The following is an 18,654-nucleotide window of genomic DNA, read 5'->3' as shown; positions in this document are numbered from 1 at the left end:
CTACTACAAGTCTTTACTATAAATATCATAACGTGACAACGCCCCTTCAAGGTCGCCCCATTGGGCTATTTCTCGCTCCAGCCAGTGCACCACGACTGGTATATCAAAGGCCGTGGTATGTGTTATTCTGTCTGTGGGATGGTGCATATAAAACATCCCTTGCTGCTAATCGAAAAGCGTAGCCCATGAAGATGCGACAGTGGGTTTCCTCTCTCAATATCTGTGTGGTCCTTAACCATATGTCCGACGTCATATAACCGTAAATAAAATGTGTTGAGTGCGTCGTTAAATAAAATATGTGTGTGTGTTCAAGGTTGCTTCTAATCTGCAAATTTGGAGATGTCAAGTTCCATCCTATTGCTTGGTACGCACCTGCCGATTAACCTGGACAAGACAAATCAGTCAGCAGGCACGACGATTAAATATTACCCCCCCCCCCCCCCCCCCCCACCAGTAAAAACCAAAAATAAAATCATATTATATTGGAAACATTAAAAACGAAAATTAAAAGGCATACTGTGTCACGTATTTAAGGACTTTATTTCACTAAAATTAAAAATTATATTAATTGTTGGAAACCAAATCTAGCTATCACATCACCGTAACTAAACCATCAAGGAGTGAAATCCATGTCAACCCTCTCGGCAATTTTAGTTTTTGAATTATGAACCATTGCCATAATTCAGTTATTTTTACACAATATTAATAAATGGAGTATGGTGGTTATGAAGATGGTTGAATAAAGTACATTTAGGTACAAATCAAATTAGTTTTGTTCAGGTAATGCTTTGTTAGACCATTAAATAGGTCAGTGGTCTGCGACAATATGCCTTTAACAGGTTGCCAGATAATATAGGAAAATGTAAATAATATATGAAACATAAAAACACAAATAATTTCGTATTGATTATACAATAAATTACATGCGTGTATATTTGTAAATTGAACGTCATAACGTTTGACCAGCTAGTGCACCGCGACTGGTACATCAAATGTCGTGGTATGTGCTATCCTCTCTATGGGATGGGGCATATATAAAAAAAAGATTGCTTACTGCTAATCGAAAAGAGTAGCCCATGAAGTGGCGACAGCGAGTTTCCTCTCTCAATCTGTGTGGTCCTTAATTTCCGAAAATAACGTCGTTTCGTCGTCTCGTTTTAGTTACGTATCAAACCTTTTGGCATGGTCCTAGCTTGTCATTCATAAAAATAATATATTTGATAATGTGGCTAATAAAGAAATTATTACATTGGCGTGTGAATCGTATTGATTTTACGAAACTCGTGTCAGAATTCATGTATTACCCTCGCTCTCGCTCAGTTAATACAATAATCCTGACCCTCGTTTCGTAAAATCAGTACGACACACAAGCTCGTATAATAACCTCTATCTATTTGAACTGAGCTAAGAATTTAAATGTGTACTATTTTAAGTACAAAAAGCACTTACGGAAAAAAAAAAAAAAAAAAAAAAAAAAAAATATATATATATATATACATATTTCAAATAACCTCAAAAGTGTTCTAAAATGATGCTACGTTTATTCACAAACCATTTTTTTTCTGAATTCATGCTAGTTTTGCCAAGGGCATTAAAGGGTTAACGACCAGATTGTATTTTTTATTTTTGATCATCTCTATGGTGAAAGGAAATCTGTGTCATAAAATGACAATTTTTTTGTTGTTTTTTTTGGGTTTTTTTGGGGGGTTTTTGAACAATAATCAGGGTACTCTAACTTTATCCCGCCAGTGCGCTTTTTGGGATTAAACGGTGAAACATTGACATCTGGGCACACCCAGTATTGAAATATCTTACTTTCTTCTGAACCTGTTAATACTTTCATAGGTACGACGTTTCTCACGAAATATTCCTCATCTAGCAATGGATAGCGCACGTGCGTTATGACTTCTCCAAGGACCTCTCGTCTGCTTTCTGGACTTAAATCCTTGTTTTGTTTCCTGCACGCGCTCTCACTCCAAATCATGGCAGCTTCAAAGACTGATTTCTCATCTGCCTCCAGTTTGTCCTCTTTTGCGATCTTAACCAAACATTCATGACAGAGAGAGATGAGTCCAGCCGACTTAAGAGCGGCATCACCATTTTCTAAAATAAAGTTCAGTGACTTCTCCATCAGTTGTATTTCATCGTAAAGGTGCGCTTGCTCCATTACGAAGCAAGCGTCGTCTGACGTCATCGATGACGACAAATACGTCAGACACAGCTGTTCGAGGGTACTGACGTCATACTTCTTGGACACATACAGCAGGCCGATTACATTGTCACCGGTGAGCGTGACTTCGTCCGTATACAGATACCTGTGAATTAGAAAACAAAACAGTATTATAAATAGAAGATAATAAACTAGTTACCAGTTATTATCAAATTTATGTCCCGAGTGAAATAATGTTCAGTTTTCACGAGCTTTAGCGAGTGACAAATGAAAATTATTTCACGAGGGACATACATTTGATAATAACTTGTGCCGAGTTTGTTATTATATTTATTACCTTAGCTATTTTTTTTATTTTTTTATCTAAAAGCCTTTATTTTCGACACACATATAGCACATACATGTATAGAAACGATATAAACCACTGTTAGCACTGTTCTGAGTTTTGCTATAACTTTGTAATTGAATCACGTTAATTTCTATCGGACAGAAACATTGAATGGGTAGATATACGGCCACTACATTGACTTCTCTCTCACTTTTGTGTTTAATTTTGTTCAACAAATATAGTTTATGTTTAATAAATTTATAATTTACATACTGTAGAAATTCTTCAAAGATGGCTGGTTCCACATCCGGTATAACTATGTTATCCTGCTCTGCCAATGGGCCCTTTAACATGGCTTCGAACACGCAGCTGCGCAAACTCAGTATAAGTTTGTGCGCCTGCATGTTCTTTTGTGACTGCCCCACCTTGAATATGACGTCAGTATGCACTTCTTTCTGAAGTGAATACTTCAGACATTAAGTTATGGATTTCCCCCTCTGCCAGCTTTGAACAAAGCCTGGCTCAGTCTGACGAGTTGATTTCCTTGTGTCCTTCTTGTCACTGAAAATACATACAATTATTTGCATGAACACGTTCCTGTTTTACAAGTGGTTTGTGTGTGTGTGCGTTCGTGTTCATGTGTACTATCGTGTGTGTGTGTGGGCGTGTTCATGTGCACTATAGTGTGTGTGTGTGTGCGTGCGTATTCATGTGTACTATCGTGTCTGTGTGTGTGTGCGTGCCCTGAGTACAATCGTGTGTGTGTGTGTGTCTGCGTGCGTGTTCATGTGTACTATCGTGTGTGTGCGTACGTGTTCATGTGTAATATCGTGTGTGTGTGCGCGCGTTTATGTGTGTGTGCGTGTTCATGTGTACTATCGTGTGTGTGCGTGCCTGTCCATGTGTACTATCGTGTGTGTGTGCCTGCGTTTTCATGTGTACTACCGTGTATGTGTGCGTGCGTGTTCGTGTGTACTATCGTGTGTGTGTGTCTGTGTGTGTGTGTGCGTGTTCATGCGTACTATCGTGTGTGTGTGTGCGTGCGTGTTCATGTGTATTATCGTGTGTGTGTGCGTGCGTGTGTGCGTGTTCATGTGCACTATCGTGTGTGTGTCTGTGTGTGCGTGCCTCTTCATGTGTACTATCGTGTGTGTGTGCGTGCATATTCATGTGTACTATCGTGTGTGTGTGTGTGTGTGTGTGCGTGCGTATTCGCGTGTACTATCGTGTGTGTGTGCGTGTTCATGTGTACTATCGTGAGTGTGTGCGTATTCATGTGTACTATCGTGTGTGTGTGTGTGTGTGCGCGTGTTCACGTGCACTATCGTGTGTGCGTGCGTGTTCATGTGTAATATCGTGTGTGTGCGAGTTCATGTGTAATATCGTGTGTGTGTGTGTGTGTTCATGTGTACTATCGTATGTGCGTGCGTGCGTGTTCATGTGTACTACTGTGTGTTTGTGTGAGTGTTCATGTGTACTATCGTGTGTGTGTGTGCGTGTTCATGTGTACTATCGTATGTACGTGCGTGTTCATGTGTGCTATCGTGTGTGTGTTAATGTGTACTACCGTGTGTATGCCTGTTCATGTGTACTATCGTGTGTGTGAGTGCGTGTTCACGTGTACTATCGTGTGTGCGTGCGTGTTCATGTGTACTATCGTGTGTGTGTGTTCATGTGTACTATCGTGTGTGTGTGTGAGTCCGTGTTCATGTGTACTATCGTGTGTGCGTGCGTCTTCATGTGTACTATCGTGTCTGTGCGTGTGCGTGCGATGCATGTGTACTATCGTGCGTGTGTGTTCATGTGTAATATCGTGTGTGTGTGCGTGTTCATGTGTACTATCGTGTGTGCGTGCGTGTTCATGTGTACTATCGTGTGTGCCCATTTGTACTATCGTGTGTGTATATGTGTGTGTGTGTGCGCGTGCGTGTTCATGTGTAGTATTGTGTGTGTGTGTGTGCGTGCGTGCGTGTTTATGTGTACTAGTGTGTGTGTGTGTGTGTGTGTGTATGTACTACCGTGTGTGTGTGTGTGTGTGCGTGCGTGTTCATGTGTACTATCGTGTGTGTGTGTGTGTGTGTGTGTGTGTGTGTGTGTATGTATGTGTGTTAGTGTGCCTGTACCAGGGCCGTAGCTAGCGGTAAAAATAATAGAAATTTAAAGACAATCATCTTCTTAACAGGTTGAGGAGATTCAAGTGTGTAACCTCTCTGAAATGGCTGCAAAATGGTATTCTAGAGGTTCTACATTCCTTGGTATTCCCCCTGATCCCCAAGTCTCTTGCGCTTTCCATGCTCGTTCGTTCCATGAATTCATCTGCCACCACCACCACCAACCTCCCAACCCAAAATAAATCCTAGCTACTGCCCTGTGTAACTGCATACATGTATCTCCTCATAAATAAATCCATTCGGTGAAGATCCTTCATAACATATTTATAGAATACCCAACGAGCTACGAGGCAATAGGCCTACCGTTTATCTTGCAGGAGTGAATTGATATTGTCCTTCCCGAGCCTCCACGAGTGCAAGATAAACGGTATTGCCGAGTAACGAGTTGGGTATTCTTATTCTATTTATTACTCATCATCAATATCAAACGATACTGTAGTTGAAAACAGGTCTGCAAGTTGAGAATACGAGACGGCGTTGCGTCATAGCTGTGATGTACATATCGTTGCCGGACCCACATCCCCCCCCCCCCCCCCAACCCCACGGCATATGAGGAACAATATATAATACAACAATTCACACTTTTTAACAAGATGACAGAGTAAAACTATTCACATAAGTATATCTATATAAAACGAACATGGGAATATCATTATAAATAATTGGTTTGGGTTTGCATACACAATAATAATACAATAAAGCTATGAGCCGGAGGGCTTGAAAGTATTCATAATATGTTTACAAAATATTGCAAGTTTTCGGAGGACACCAGTTTTTTTACAATTAAATAATTCGTGAAATTTATATGTGTTTGGTTTGGATCGATAATATTTCGGTATATATTGAAGTCTGAATTGGTTAAAATATGGGCATGTAAAAATATAATGGAATTCAGGAAAAATATCCGCCCGGTCCCCCCTTCCCCTAACCCTAACCCTAACCCTAACCCCAACCCTAACCCCAACCCTAACCCCAACCCTAACCCCAACCCTAGTCCTAACCCCAGCCATAACCCTAACCCTAACCCTAACCCTAACCCTCAACCCTAACTAAAAATAATAATGGAGGGGACCGGGCGGATATTATACCGGAATTCATCTCCGATGTTGTTAGTGTTGCATAAAAAACACAATCTATCATGTAATGGTTTACGTATCCATCTACCTGTCTCTATTGGAAGATTGTGGTTTGATACTCTAAAACGTAACAATGGGCACCAATGTTTTTTTTCTAATAAATTTAAATAATTTTCGAATGCTATACTGCTTTTAAATATTTTGTCACAAGATGCTTTCGATGAAGTGTCAATATGACTGTACCATGTTTGCAAAAATTGATCTATGAGTTTTGTTGAAATAAAAAATTTCAACAATGAAGCACTATTAATACGCTCACAATGTGACCACCATATGTATGTGCAACCAATATTATCTAAAATTGATTTTATAAAAGCTATCCATTTGTGATCATAAAAATGTGTATTATAATCATTCAATAACATTCTGTACACTAATAATGATAGCTTGGACTGCTTCCCAGTAATCATCCTAAACCAAAATCCTATCATTCTTATTTTTACTGTTATATTTACCGGGAAGCATCCAAGTTCTCCATACAACATATATAATGGGGTGGATTTTCTAACAGGCAATAATAACTTTAAATATTTGCTATACAATTTTTCTATGCAAGACAGACTTTCAAAACCCCAAATTTCACATCCGTATAAAGCAATAGGTAAAACCATGCAATCAAATAATTTAAGTTGGCACTGAATGGAAAGATGGCAACGTTTTCCTTGTCTAAGTGTAAAATACATAGCTTTTTGAGCTTGATCATATTGATGTTTTCGAGCATTAGTGAATTTATTGGATTTATGAAATATAATTTCAAGATATTTGTATATTTCTACATTATCTAGATTTTTTATTACCACTGAAAATTAGCACTTTTGTTTTTTTACAATTTACATTTAGTTTCCATTTTGTACAATAAGAGTCGAAAATATTTAATAAATTCTGCATGTCGTCATAATGTTCGGCAAAGAGCGCTGTGTCATCAGCATATAGTAACACAAAAAGAACAATATTTGTATACAAAGTGGAATCTGTGAATAAGTTATCTATGCGGATGCCATTACAATCATTAGTTTTAAACGTATCTTCTAAATCATTGAGAAACATGGAGAATAATAGGGGCGATAAATTTTCTCCCTGTCTAACACCCATGGAACATTGAAAATAATCCGACATTGTGTTATGTGCACTAATGCATGACTTAATGTTCTGATACATGCTATATATTACTTTAAAACATTTACCATTAATACCATTTTGTATTAGTTTACCCCAAAGTCCTGTTCTCCATACTGAGTCGAATGCCTTGCTAAAATCTATAAAAGTACAATACAGTTTTTTCTTCCGTGCTTTTAGCAATTCGATGAATCCATATAATGTAAAAATATGATCGTTCGTCGAGTACTCCTTCCTGAATCCGGCTTGAACTTCAGATAACAAATCATTAGTTTCTAAATATAATTTCAGTCTATTATTTAAAACAGCTGTAAACAGTTTCCCGAGACAACTAAGTAAAGTAATAGGTATATGCCAGGCATATGCCCCCTGATCTTACATTGGATTCAATATTTCTATTATTAGTAAAAATTGTATAACCTGGTATTTCTACGTGATCAATATCGTTAAGTTTAGTTTCAACTAAACATATTAAATCATACTGATTGATAAAATCTATAAATTCTGGAATATCCAGTCTGCTGCTGAGACCACACACATTTAAATATACAATATCTACATAGTCACATACGCTTATTCCCTCTGAATAAGAATGTACACGGGGAATATTTACAGTTTCGTATTCACTTGGTGTTGACAAGTCCTGACCGGTGTCTCTCCTCCGGCGTCCCTATGGTCGATATTCCCTTGGTGAGAAATTACGTGCACGTTTGTTTGGGTTTTCATTCGGAGGACTGTACGGATGCGCATCGTTGGGCCTATCGAGGGGTGCACTATCGGGAAACCAGCGTTTACCGTCAATAAAAAGTTTATCAACAACAATTGAGGCACGGAGTCCACGACGCTGCGCTTCTTTGTACTTCTGCCATAACTCCTTTCTGCGTTGAACGATCTCGTAAAGGAATTGTTCGCTTACACCAAAGTTTGTTGCCTTGAGCACTTTTGAGCTTCTTCTGACGTTTTCACGATCTTTAGATCGTTCGAATTTTTCTACGATTGGCTGCGGTCTTGTCGGATTAGTACTCTTTCTACCAAGTCTGTGTACACGGTCAAAGTTAATAGAGCTTTCTATTTTCATTTTATCTTTCAAAAATGTTTGTAAAATCGCTTGTTTCTTCATCGTCTTTTTCCTCAATACCGTTAAAAATAAGATTGTCTCTCATTGATCTGGTTTGAAGGTCTAACACACAGTCATGCAACTCGTTACAATCACCGCGTAAGCTGTTGACTTTATCAAAACCATTACGCACTTCTCTCACCTCAGTTTTTATTTTGTAGACAACGTCCGCAATTTTCTTTCTATCTGAACGGGTTTCTTCGAAGCTTTCGTTTACAAAGTTTATAGACTTTTCCATTTCAATAATTTTCTCAATGCTTTCAGATAACTGTGTTTTAAATGCATTAACATTAAGCTCAATAGTCTGTAATCGCTTTTCGATTCCTTCAATCTTATCAGTCTTTTGCGAAATTACAATGAGCGTGTTGGAAATTTCAGTCAATTTGTGGAACACTTGGTTCGCCCATGGCGGGATAGATAATTGTTGGGTCAGCTGACCTGGAAAAACTGGCTGAATTTACAAGGCGGGGTTACCGAATTCAGGCTGTTGAATCATTATCGCATCATATGAGACTTGGGGTGGTTTTGGCGATTGTTGATGACAATAACTCGTTGAGGGATCTATGGCCGCCATCTTGTCAGTTGGGCTAAGTGACTTACCAACCTTCTCCTTCTGTTTTCCATCCTTCTTCTTGTTCGCTGGATCTCTTTTCGGCATGGAGCATTTTGATCGCATGTAATGAACTCTACAAACCACTTTCTAGCATGTTTTTAGGTTAAAAGAAGACATCATTTTAAACAATATCAGAGCAAATTTCTCTATGTCAACCTCTCCGCCATCTTGTCACCGTCAATCACTACACACGCACTTAACCGCCTATAGTGAAGCACTGTTTATGACGTCAAAACGTATCCAGGGGCAGAAATGTTATTGTTCTTTATCTAGGGAAAGATCATTTTTCTTTCCCCACTTCTCTCTGCCCATATAGTTAATAAACTAAAATTGTTATTTTTCAAAACATCGCTACTTATCTTTCAAATGTGTTAATTGTAATGCTTTATGGTTACACAATACACGAGCAGATGTCAGCAGGTTGATCTTAGAATTAAGTGTTTGCATTTGACCTAAATATACCGGCCTTGGTGGCGTCGTGGTAGGCCATCGGTCTACAGGCTGGTAGGTACTGGGTTCGGATCACAGTCGAGGCATGGGATTTTTAATCCAGATACCGACTCCAAACCCTGAGTGAGTGCTCCGCAAGGCTCAATGGGTAGGTGTAAACCACTTCCACCGACCAGTGATCCATAACTGGTTCAACAAAGGCCATGGTTTGTGCTATCTTGCCTGTGGGAAGCGCAAATAAAAGATCCCTTGCTGCTAATCGGAAAGAGTAGCCCATATAGTGGCGACAGCGGGTTTCCTCTCAAAATCTGTGTGGTCCTTAACCATATGTCTGACGCCATATAACCGTAAAATAAAATGTGTTGAGTGTGTCGTTAAATAAAACATTTCTTTCTTTCTTTCTTTCTTTGACCTAAATACCTGAACACAGTAAAAAAAAAAAAATTGAAGGGAAAGACATCATATATAAAAAAGAAAAAAAGAAAACAGAACTACAAATATACTTGATTTATTGTAAATGCATAAATAATAATAAAACAATTCTAGAGGCGGCAGCTTTAAAGACCTGCATTGTTCTGTCCAAGGGTATTTGAAACGTTATACAAGGCTGCTGCAGAGTATGATTCTTAACGTTAACTAAATCCATGAAAGGAGTTTTGATCATAGACTGAACAAAGTGTTGTTATGATGTTAAATTAAAAACTGGTTTTGTAAAACGTAAAAGAAGGTATGTAATAAATACAGAACTTCACATACACCGTTTTCGCTTCCTATTTATTGCACTCATTTATTTTGCGACAGTACATACCACTTGTCTCGTGGTATACATTCTTGCGCAAAATGAACTCGTGCAATAGATAGGAAGCGAAATCAACGCATGTCAAGTTCTGTATGTGTACTGTTCGGTATACGTATCCGTATCATTTCAGTACCAATTTACCATACTGGTCTCAATCTTAGACAGCCAGCCAGATAGACAATCTATTAACATATCACCTTATGTCTACCAATAACTAAATCACATCCTGTAACATACACAAATAAAATCTAATACATAGGTGTAGGTGCGGATTCAGGTGGGGGATGCCCAGGGGCGTGCCCTCCATTTATTTCCCCGACGTCGAAAAAAATAATTTTAAAAGCCTGTTCAAATATCTCTTACCACCTCCATTCACCAACCTCTGAATCCACACCTGATAAGTATTGAGCAGGCCTTCTTGTCAGTCTTTAACACGGGAACATACCTTGTCACTTGCCTTGGCCAGCTTCCATCTTCATTTTTCTGCTCAATAACTATCACCTGCAAAATTTAAGCAACAACACGTTTGATCCAAGAAAACATTGGAAGGCAGTATTACATATAAATAATAATTCTGGGGTATTGGTATTATACAGGGACGGGGCGTAACCAAGTGGTGAAACCCTCGCTTGATGTACGGTCGGTTTGGGATCGATCCACGCCAGTGGGCCTATTGAGCTATTTCTCGCTCCTGCTAGTGCACCACGACTGGTATATCAAAGGCTGTGCTATGTGCTCTCCTGTCTGTGGGATGGTGCATATAAAAGATCCCTTGCTACTAATGGAAAAAATGTAGCATGTTTCCTCTCTAAGACTGTTTGACATCCAATAGCCGATGATTAATAAACAATGTACTCTTGTGGTGTCGTTAAACAAAACAAATCTAGGTATTATACAAGTATGCAATCAGATAGATGCATTAAGATATAGAGAGGAAATGAAAGGATATTCAACGACACCTCAGCACATTGATCCACAGATATTTGTTGTCTAAAATAGTGATGTTCCATTGATCGATTATAATCGAACAAAGATCGGTTTTAATCTTATCTCCTGTCACTACAAACATCCTCTTGAGAAAAAAAAAATCTGACGCCATATAACCGTAAATAAATGTGTTGACCGAGTTGTTAAATAAATATTTCCTTCCTTCCATTTCCTCTTAAAAACGGAAAAGGCGATTGTTTTAATCATTTAATCTTGGTTTATGACAAGGCCAGTGATCATGATACCATTTTATATTGTCTTGTTAAATTTAGAAGTTAGTATATGACAAGTTTGATTACCATATTTCTATGTTATATTGTCTTGTTAAAATTAGAAGTTAGTATATGGCAAGTTTGATTGTCATATTTCTATGTTATATTTTTTTGTTAAAATTAGAAGTTAGTATATGACAAGTTTGATTGCCATATTTTCTAAGTTATATTGTCTTGTTAAAATTAGAAGTTAGTATATGACAAGTTTCAATGCCATATTTCTATGTTATATTGTCTTGTTAAAATTAGAAGTTAGTATATGACAAGTTTGATTGCCATATTTCTAAGTTACATCATGTCTTGTTAAAATTAAATGGATTTCTATATGACACTGGCACCGATACAGGTGCCATTTTTGTCTATGGCTATATTAACACTCTGTGTATAATGCACCAGAAGTGGTACAACATAACATGTACTTGACCAGCCTATATTTAATTATGTTATATTGTCTTATTAAAATGTAGAAGTTAGTATATGATCTTGTTTCATTGCCAGGTTTGTTCTAGGTTATACGTGCTGCTTGTTGCAGAATTCCAAAGTTAACTGCTTTATGTCAGGTTGTCGAACGTACCATCTCATTTCCTTATGTAGATTATCTGTCAGTAAGAAATAAATACCATGAAAGACTAACAATAGCCACGATATTACCTCAATACACTGATATCTCGTCACTTACATGAAAGTTCATGACTTTTTCAAAATTAAAATTATCTCCACTATTAATGTTTTTTCTGACACCAGCTATTTTTCCATGTTTTACTATGACCTTACTTGGAACCCAGTTGTAGAAATGCACCATTGAGGCGGACCTGAGGGGCCTACGACATGTTAGTGTAAATTTTATTATATATTAAAACATGTTTTATTTTTTAAAATATCCCCCTCCAAACCTCCCCCAAAACTTCCCTTGGCATTCCACCTCATGTCACTGCCCCCCCCCCCAAAAATAAATATTTTTAATGTATCCGCCACTGGCACCGATACAGCTCAGAGCTTGTGTCAATGGCCAACCGTAACACTAGCCCGATATGTACAATTTGTACCACCCAGTGGTGACGACATAACATGTACTTGACAAGACTAAAAATATTCATGGATATAGACAAATATATTACCTGGACTTGGTAGAGCCCTGCGCTCGTAGTGTATTGTCAGGTTTGTTCAGAGGTTCTACGTGGTCTAAATAAGGCATTCGTAGTCAACATTTTTCCAGAGTCGAACTTCTTTCTCGGCAGGGATGTTGAACGTGCGTCTCATTTCTTTCTCCAGATTATCTGTCAGTCAGAAACAATATGACCTGAAATTACTGCTAACAAACTAGCTAGGAATTACCTCAACACAGGATATTTCACACAGTCACTTTTTAAATATCAGTACATAAGAGAACCTCTCTAAACCGGATACCCCTAAAATACGGACTTTTAAACCGGTGAGGTTTCATGGTCCTTAATGTTCTAAATTCTAACACGTTACCCCTCAAAACACCGGATTCTGTACACCATCGGCTACAACGTTTCTAGCAATGGATTCATGCAATATACAGTTCTCAGCATTCTAGCACAATATATAGGGAACAGACCTCACCACAAAATGTAATATATAGAGTGTGGGAAAATGAGTTAAATCAGGATATAGTGATTCACTTCAAACCCAGTTGTGATTAGTATAGTAGATGAGATCATTTCTGATTCATTTTAATGAATTATTTCCTAATTTAACCCACTTTTAAAAACACTTAATTGTTATATGCTTGGATTTGGTTTTCTGAAAACCTGTTAGGGTTTGTTGTTGTTGTTGCTGTTGTAGTTGTAGTTTTGTTTCGTTTGCATGGTGAAACATGGAGGCCATACTGGATTTTGAACTGGCCCCAAAAATAACAACACTTGATGAGCCGGGAGTGGATCACTTGGACCATGTTTGGTTGGGATCTGCCTGGTGGAAACTGAAGAAGTCAAAGATGTTGTTTGAAATCTGCCTGATGAAACATGACGGCCATATTGGAATTTGAATTGGCCCCCCAAAATATAATAATAACAGGTCCATGAGATTTGTAATGAAATTTGCCTGCTGGAACTTGGTAAAAGTCGAAAATGTCTCGGTCAATCAGAGGCTAGGATGGCCATCTTGGATTTCGAATTGCTCCGAAAAATAAGAGCACTTGGTCAGAGCCATGAGTGGATCATTTATACAAAGATCACCGCCCTCGGTGGTGTCGTGGGTAAACCATAAGACAGGTAGGGACTGGGTTCGCAGCCCGGTACCGTCTCCCACCCAGAGCGAGTTTTCATGACTTAATTGGTAGGTGTAAGACCACTATATACACCTTCTTTTCTCTCACTAACCACTAACAACTAACCCACTGTCCTGGACAGACAGCCCAGATAGCTGAGATATGTGCCCAGGAGAGCGTGCTTGAACCTTAATTGGTTATAAGCACGAAAATAAGTTGAAATGAAATTTATATATTAAGACTGGTTGAAATTTGCCTGCTTGAACTTAAGAAGAAGTCGAAGATGTCTCAGAAAATCAGAGGTCATGAAGACCCCGTTTGGTTTAAATCTGACTTGTTGAACTTAAGAAGAAGTCGAAGATGTCTCAGAAAATCAGAGGTCATGAAGACCCTGTTTCGTTTAAATCTGACTTGTTGAACTTAAGAAGAAATCAATAATGTTTCAGAAAATCAGAGGTCATGAAGACCCTGTTTGGTTTAAATCGGACTTGTTGAACTTAAGAAGAAATCAATAATGTTTCAGCAAATCAGAGGTCATGAAGACCCTGTTTGGTTTAAATCTGACTTGTTGAACTTAAGAAGAAATCAATAATGTTTCAGCAAATCAGAGGTCATGAAGACCCTGTTTGGTTTAAATCTGACTTGTTGAACTTAAGAAGAAATCAATAATGTTTCAGCAAATCAGAGGTCATGAAGACCCTGTTTGGTTTAAATCTGACTTGTTGAACTTAAGAAGAAATCAATAATGTTTCAGCAAATCAGAACCATATTAGGATTATCTGGACACGTTTGATTAGAAACCTGCTTGGTGGAACTGGAGAAGAAACCAATAATGTTTCAGCAAGTCAGCACCATAATAGGATTATCTGGACACGTTTGATTGAAACCTGCTTGGTGGAACTGGAGAAGAAACCAATAATGTTTCAGCAAGTCAGCACCATAATAGGATTATCTGGACACGTTTGATTGAAACCTGCTTGGTGGAACTGGAGAAGAAGTCAAACATGTGAAAATTTGATGGACGCCAGACTATCGCATAATCCCATGGCTCTCTGGGCCGAGAAAGCTAATACTAATAATTATCAAAAATAATTAAAATAGGTAGCCCAATACTGGAAGAAAAGTATCAAATATAACAAGATCAACACGAAACAATATCAAATACACGTATATTACACCAGTATACACATGCACCTGCACAAGAAGGGAAAAAAATCACCATAAAAAAACAAAAAAACAGTGGTCCTTATGCAACACAACCAATCCATTCAAATGTATTGGAAAATCCTAAACCTATCTCAGCCACATTTTAATTTGGCAAAACAAATCCATGTAATATATGATAAATTGATACAAAAAAATGTGGGTATCTGGAAGTGTTTAGTTTTAATAGATGGCTTGGTAAATGTTTGTGCTCACCCAGAGCTTACTGTGTATAATAAAAGCCTGATCAGTTATTTCCAAATATATTAATTTAGAACAGAAATAATGTTATCAATTCGTTTTATCATTTACAAATTAGTGTAAAGAACCAGAAGTATTTATTTTAATTTAAATGTCGGAGACAATTTATGTAAAAGTATTTCAAATAAAAATTAGTCTAAAATAGTATTTTCACTTCATGGATTACTTATTTAAAATATTGTAAATCTAAGTTCTGAGTTAAATAAGCACCACTGTTTGCAGTGGGAGTTTGCACTCACAATATATTACAGTTATACCTATGGTATCAGTTTGATGGAAGAGCTTGTTCACAAATGTGTTGGATTTAGAATGTTCACAAAGCTTCAACTTGATACGGATCATGAGAAGTTCCATCTCCTTGTACACTGTTTGTAAAACCTTCCCTGCTCAATGACCTTGTGAGAAATAGCGTCCTAGAAAGAAACAAAACAGACTATGTCAAATGTTCCTAAATCAAACGCAGTATAGTTTGAGGCAACAATGTAACTGTAACACATAAACTGTAAAACCCCTGGATGTTTAGTTGGTTAATGTACATATGATGACTGTCCCAGATGTGAAACTAGCTCAGCACCAGGTCTTGTGGTGTGATATAAATGATGACAATTGTGAAACTAGCTCAGCACCAGGTCTTGTGGTGTGATATAAATGATGACAGATGAGAAACTAGCTCAGCACCAGGTCTTGTGGTGTGCTATAAATGATGACAGATGTGAAACTAGCTCAGCACCAGGTTTTGTGGTGTGATATAAATGATGACACATGTGAAACTAGCTCAGCACCAGGTCTTGTGGTGTGATATAAATGATGACAGATGTGAAACTAGCTCAGCACCAGGTCTTGTGGTGTGATATAAATGATGACACATGTGAAACTAGCTCAGCACCAGGTCTTGTCGTGTGATATAAATGATGACAGATGTGAAACTAGCTCAGCACCAGGTCTTGTGGTGTGATATAAATGATGACACATGTGAAACTAGCTCAGCACCAGGTCTTGTCGTGTGATATAAATGATGACCCACGTGAAACTAGCTCAGCACCAGGTTTTGTGGTGTGATATAAATGATGACACATGCGAAACAAATGTCAAGATTGGCCAAAACATAAATATAATATTGTGTCAGACCATGAGGCGAAGTATGAACTGTGAAAGACTAAGATAATACTATCTTGGTCAAGTTGCAGGGTAAGTTTTGACAAATATGTAAACATATACTGTCCCAGGGCATGTGGTGAAATATAAACTGTGAATGAAAACACACACACACACACACACACACACAAACACACACACACAAAACACACATTATGTTTTGACAAATAAATATTATTTAAACTAACTTAGATGTTTTTGGCTTCTTCGTTGTTTTATTGGGGGTGGTTTGTTGTTGGGTTTTTTCTCTTTTTTTCAAGTGTTATAACATATAAATAGTTAAACACTATTAATAAATCTGTCACGATCTAATAGCGAGATATGAACTGTGAGATAGACAAACAGTGAAAAGTAAAGTTTGTTTTGCTTAAAGACACCACTAGAACACAAATATTTGGTAATTCTGACATAGTTTTAGAGGAAACAGCAGGTGATCTTCTAGATGTCCCACAGACAGGACAGCACATACCAGTCTTAGTGCATTGGCAGGACAGAGGAAACGACACAAAGAGAATGGGTTCCCTGATGGGGTTTGATCCACAGGCGAACACGCTACTAAACAAATTAGATCCCACACCCAAATGGGGAAATGTAATACTGTTCAGGTAATTTGGCTCGATATTAATAGTGGAAGAGATACAAAAAACAAAATACTGTTCCAGGCAAATTGTAAGACATAAATTGTGAAAGAAGTAACAATGTATTACTAAGTAGTTACAGATACCTGTCCTACCGCAGTCCCATACGAAGCGACTAATTTGGACCAGGCCTCAGCCGGCAGTAAATAGTAGTTACGATCATCAACACGATGTTTCTTCAAGGTCTTGTTCTCTTCTGAGAAACAAACAGCAATTTTAAATGATATCATTCTAACTGAAAGGAGCGGTAAAGTCAAGTTCGTTTCTACATTGTAATTAATTTAGATTCATTATCATTACAAATAAAACAGGCAGGTAAAATTCATTTATTATCTTCTGGCCATACTTGTTTTAATGCTTACTACATTTGTTGTAAAAACGAAGATTGAAAATATATGAACAAATCCAGTAAAAACATAATTCCAACTGGAAAAGTGTTTTTGTGTTGTTGTTGTTCAGGACTTCTAGATTTATGGTAGCCCCACTCCCATGGCTAATGATATTCAATGTTGGGCTCCCCCCTTGGATCCGCCCATGGCGATCGTGCTTGATTTATTATATGTACACAACTTACGTGCAGCGTTAGTTGCAACCTGAGGCACTCTACTCTTATATTTACGTCCAACTTTACACGTAACTTACGTTTTCGTTGTTTCGTGAATAGCTCTTCAGTCATAGATTTACGTTTACGTGTAAAACTAGGTTTACGGTATTTTGTGAATATGGGTCCAGTCGTTTAGAGGAAGGGTCGGTGGACTTTTTGCACACTTGCAAGGTTTGATATAGCCCCGAATACTCTGATTGTAAGAGAGCTAGACTGACATCTGGACGGTCATGACGACCATGACGATCTTCCAAATGTCCGTCTAGTTCTTTTACAGTCAGAGTACTCGGGCTGGGGTTGATTAGTCCATTAATTAATTAAGTTAGACCAATGGATAGTAATCAATGCCGTCAGTACGGAAAACGGCGAGAGGCACGTGACCGCTGTGTGAATAAAATGGCCATGTCAGACATCGGAGGTGGATCTAGGTTTTGCGAGTTATAATTTTATTATATATTAATTTTCTTTTTTTTAACGATTCGTTCCTTTGGCATTCCGCCTCATGTCATTGCCCCCCCCCCCCCCACACACACACACCCTAAATGGATTTTCTGGATCCGCCACTGCACAGCACTAATATTTGATGGTCATTCCTTTTGTGTACAGTTTGTATAAATATCAATCTAATTAAAATTAGCTCCACTATTACATGTGGATCTAAAGACAGCCAGTTGGAGCTCATGTCCACCAATCAAAACCTTACTTGCAGAATCCTGCCAGTGATTTAAAACTAACAACACTGCGTAGTCCCCAATGTCCAGGTAACATTTCGTCTGTAAATAATAATTTAAATATTGACCAATCACACTTCGCCTTTTATAACGTTATTTGGGAGCATACAAATTCTAAAAATATCGCTAGAGTCTATTTTAGAGGCCGCAGTACAGCGAACCATACCAATACGTACGGGGTGGGTTATCAGTCTTCAATTTTACATTAAAAATTATTTATTTATTTATAAAATTAAATAAAACTAAATCAGTCTTCAGTTTTACATTACAAATTATTTATTTTATAAAATAAAACATGTTTTAAGGCATTCGTAATTCACACGAAACATGTCGTATACCCTCAGGATAATTCGGAATGTTTTCAAATTATTTTTAAATCACTGGCAGGATTCTGCAAGTAAGGTTTTGATTGGTGGACATGAGCTCCAACTGGCTGTCTTTAGATCCACATGTAATAGTGGAGCTAATTTTAATTAGATTGTATAAATATTCTCTTGTGTCAACCTTAATACAAGCATACGGGTATATTGAATAATTTTTGTTGTCTTAATTTTCGTTTAAAAAGGACTCGTGTTTTGATTAATATCAGTCTATTACAATGTTGTTTGTAAGAGATGGGAAAACCAATTTACTAAACTGATTAAACTCGTTTTTTATTGAATTTCACATT

General features: G+C 37.7%; 1 protein-coding gene and 1 long non-coding RNA gene across 2 annotated transcripts; both read right to left on the bottom strand.

The window, feature by feature from the left end:
• Positions 1–779: 779 nt before the first annotated feature.
• LOC121373273 (BTB/POZ domain-containing protein 3-like) lies at positions 780–3,191 on the bottom strand. Its single transcript, XM_041499794.1, has 2 exons — positions 2,772–3,191; positions 780–2,315 (listed from the first exon to the last, which is right to left on the bottom strand). Exons 1-2 carry the CDS (start codon positions 2,900–2,902, stop codon positions 1,637–1,639), a joined length of 810 nt encoding a protein of 269 aa, XP_041355728.1. The 5' UTR covers positions 2,903–3,191; the 3' UTR covers positions 780–1,636.
• Positions 3,192–12,356: 9,165 nt separating this feature from the next.
• On the bottom strand, positions 12,357–17,159 carry LOC121372884. The gene is made up of 3 exons (XR_005958016.1): positions 16,736–17,159; positions 15,114–15,269; positions 12,357–12,436 (listed from the first exon to the last, which is right to left on the bottom strand). It is a non-coding gene; the product is annotated as an uncharacterized LOC121372884 (long non-coding RNA).
• Positions 17,160–18,654: the final 1,495 nt, after the last annotated feature.

This window comes from Gigantopelta aegis, chromosome 5 (assembly GCF_016097555.1).
Source record: "Gigantopelta aegis isolate Gae_Host chromosome 5, Gae_host_genome, whole genome shotgun sequence".
NCBI lineage: Eukaryota > Metazoa > Mollusca > Gastropoda > Neomphalida > Peltospiridae > Gigantopelta > Gigantopelta aegis.
This window is presented reverse-complemented; position numbering and strand designations above follow the sequence as displayed.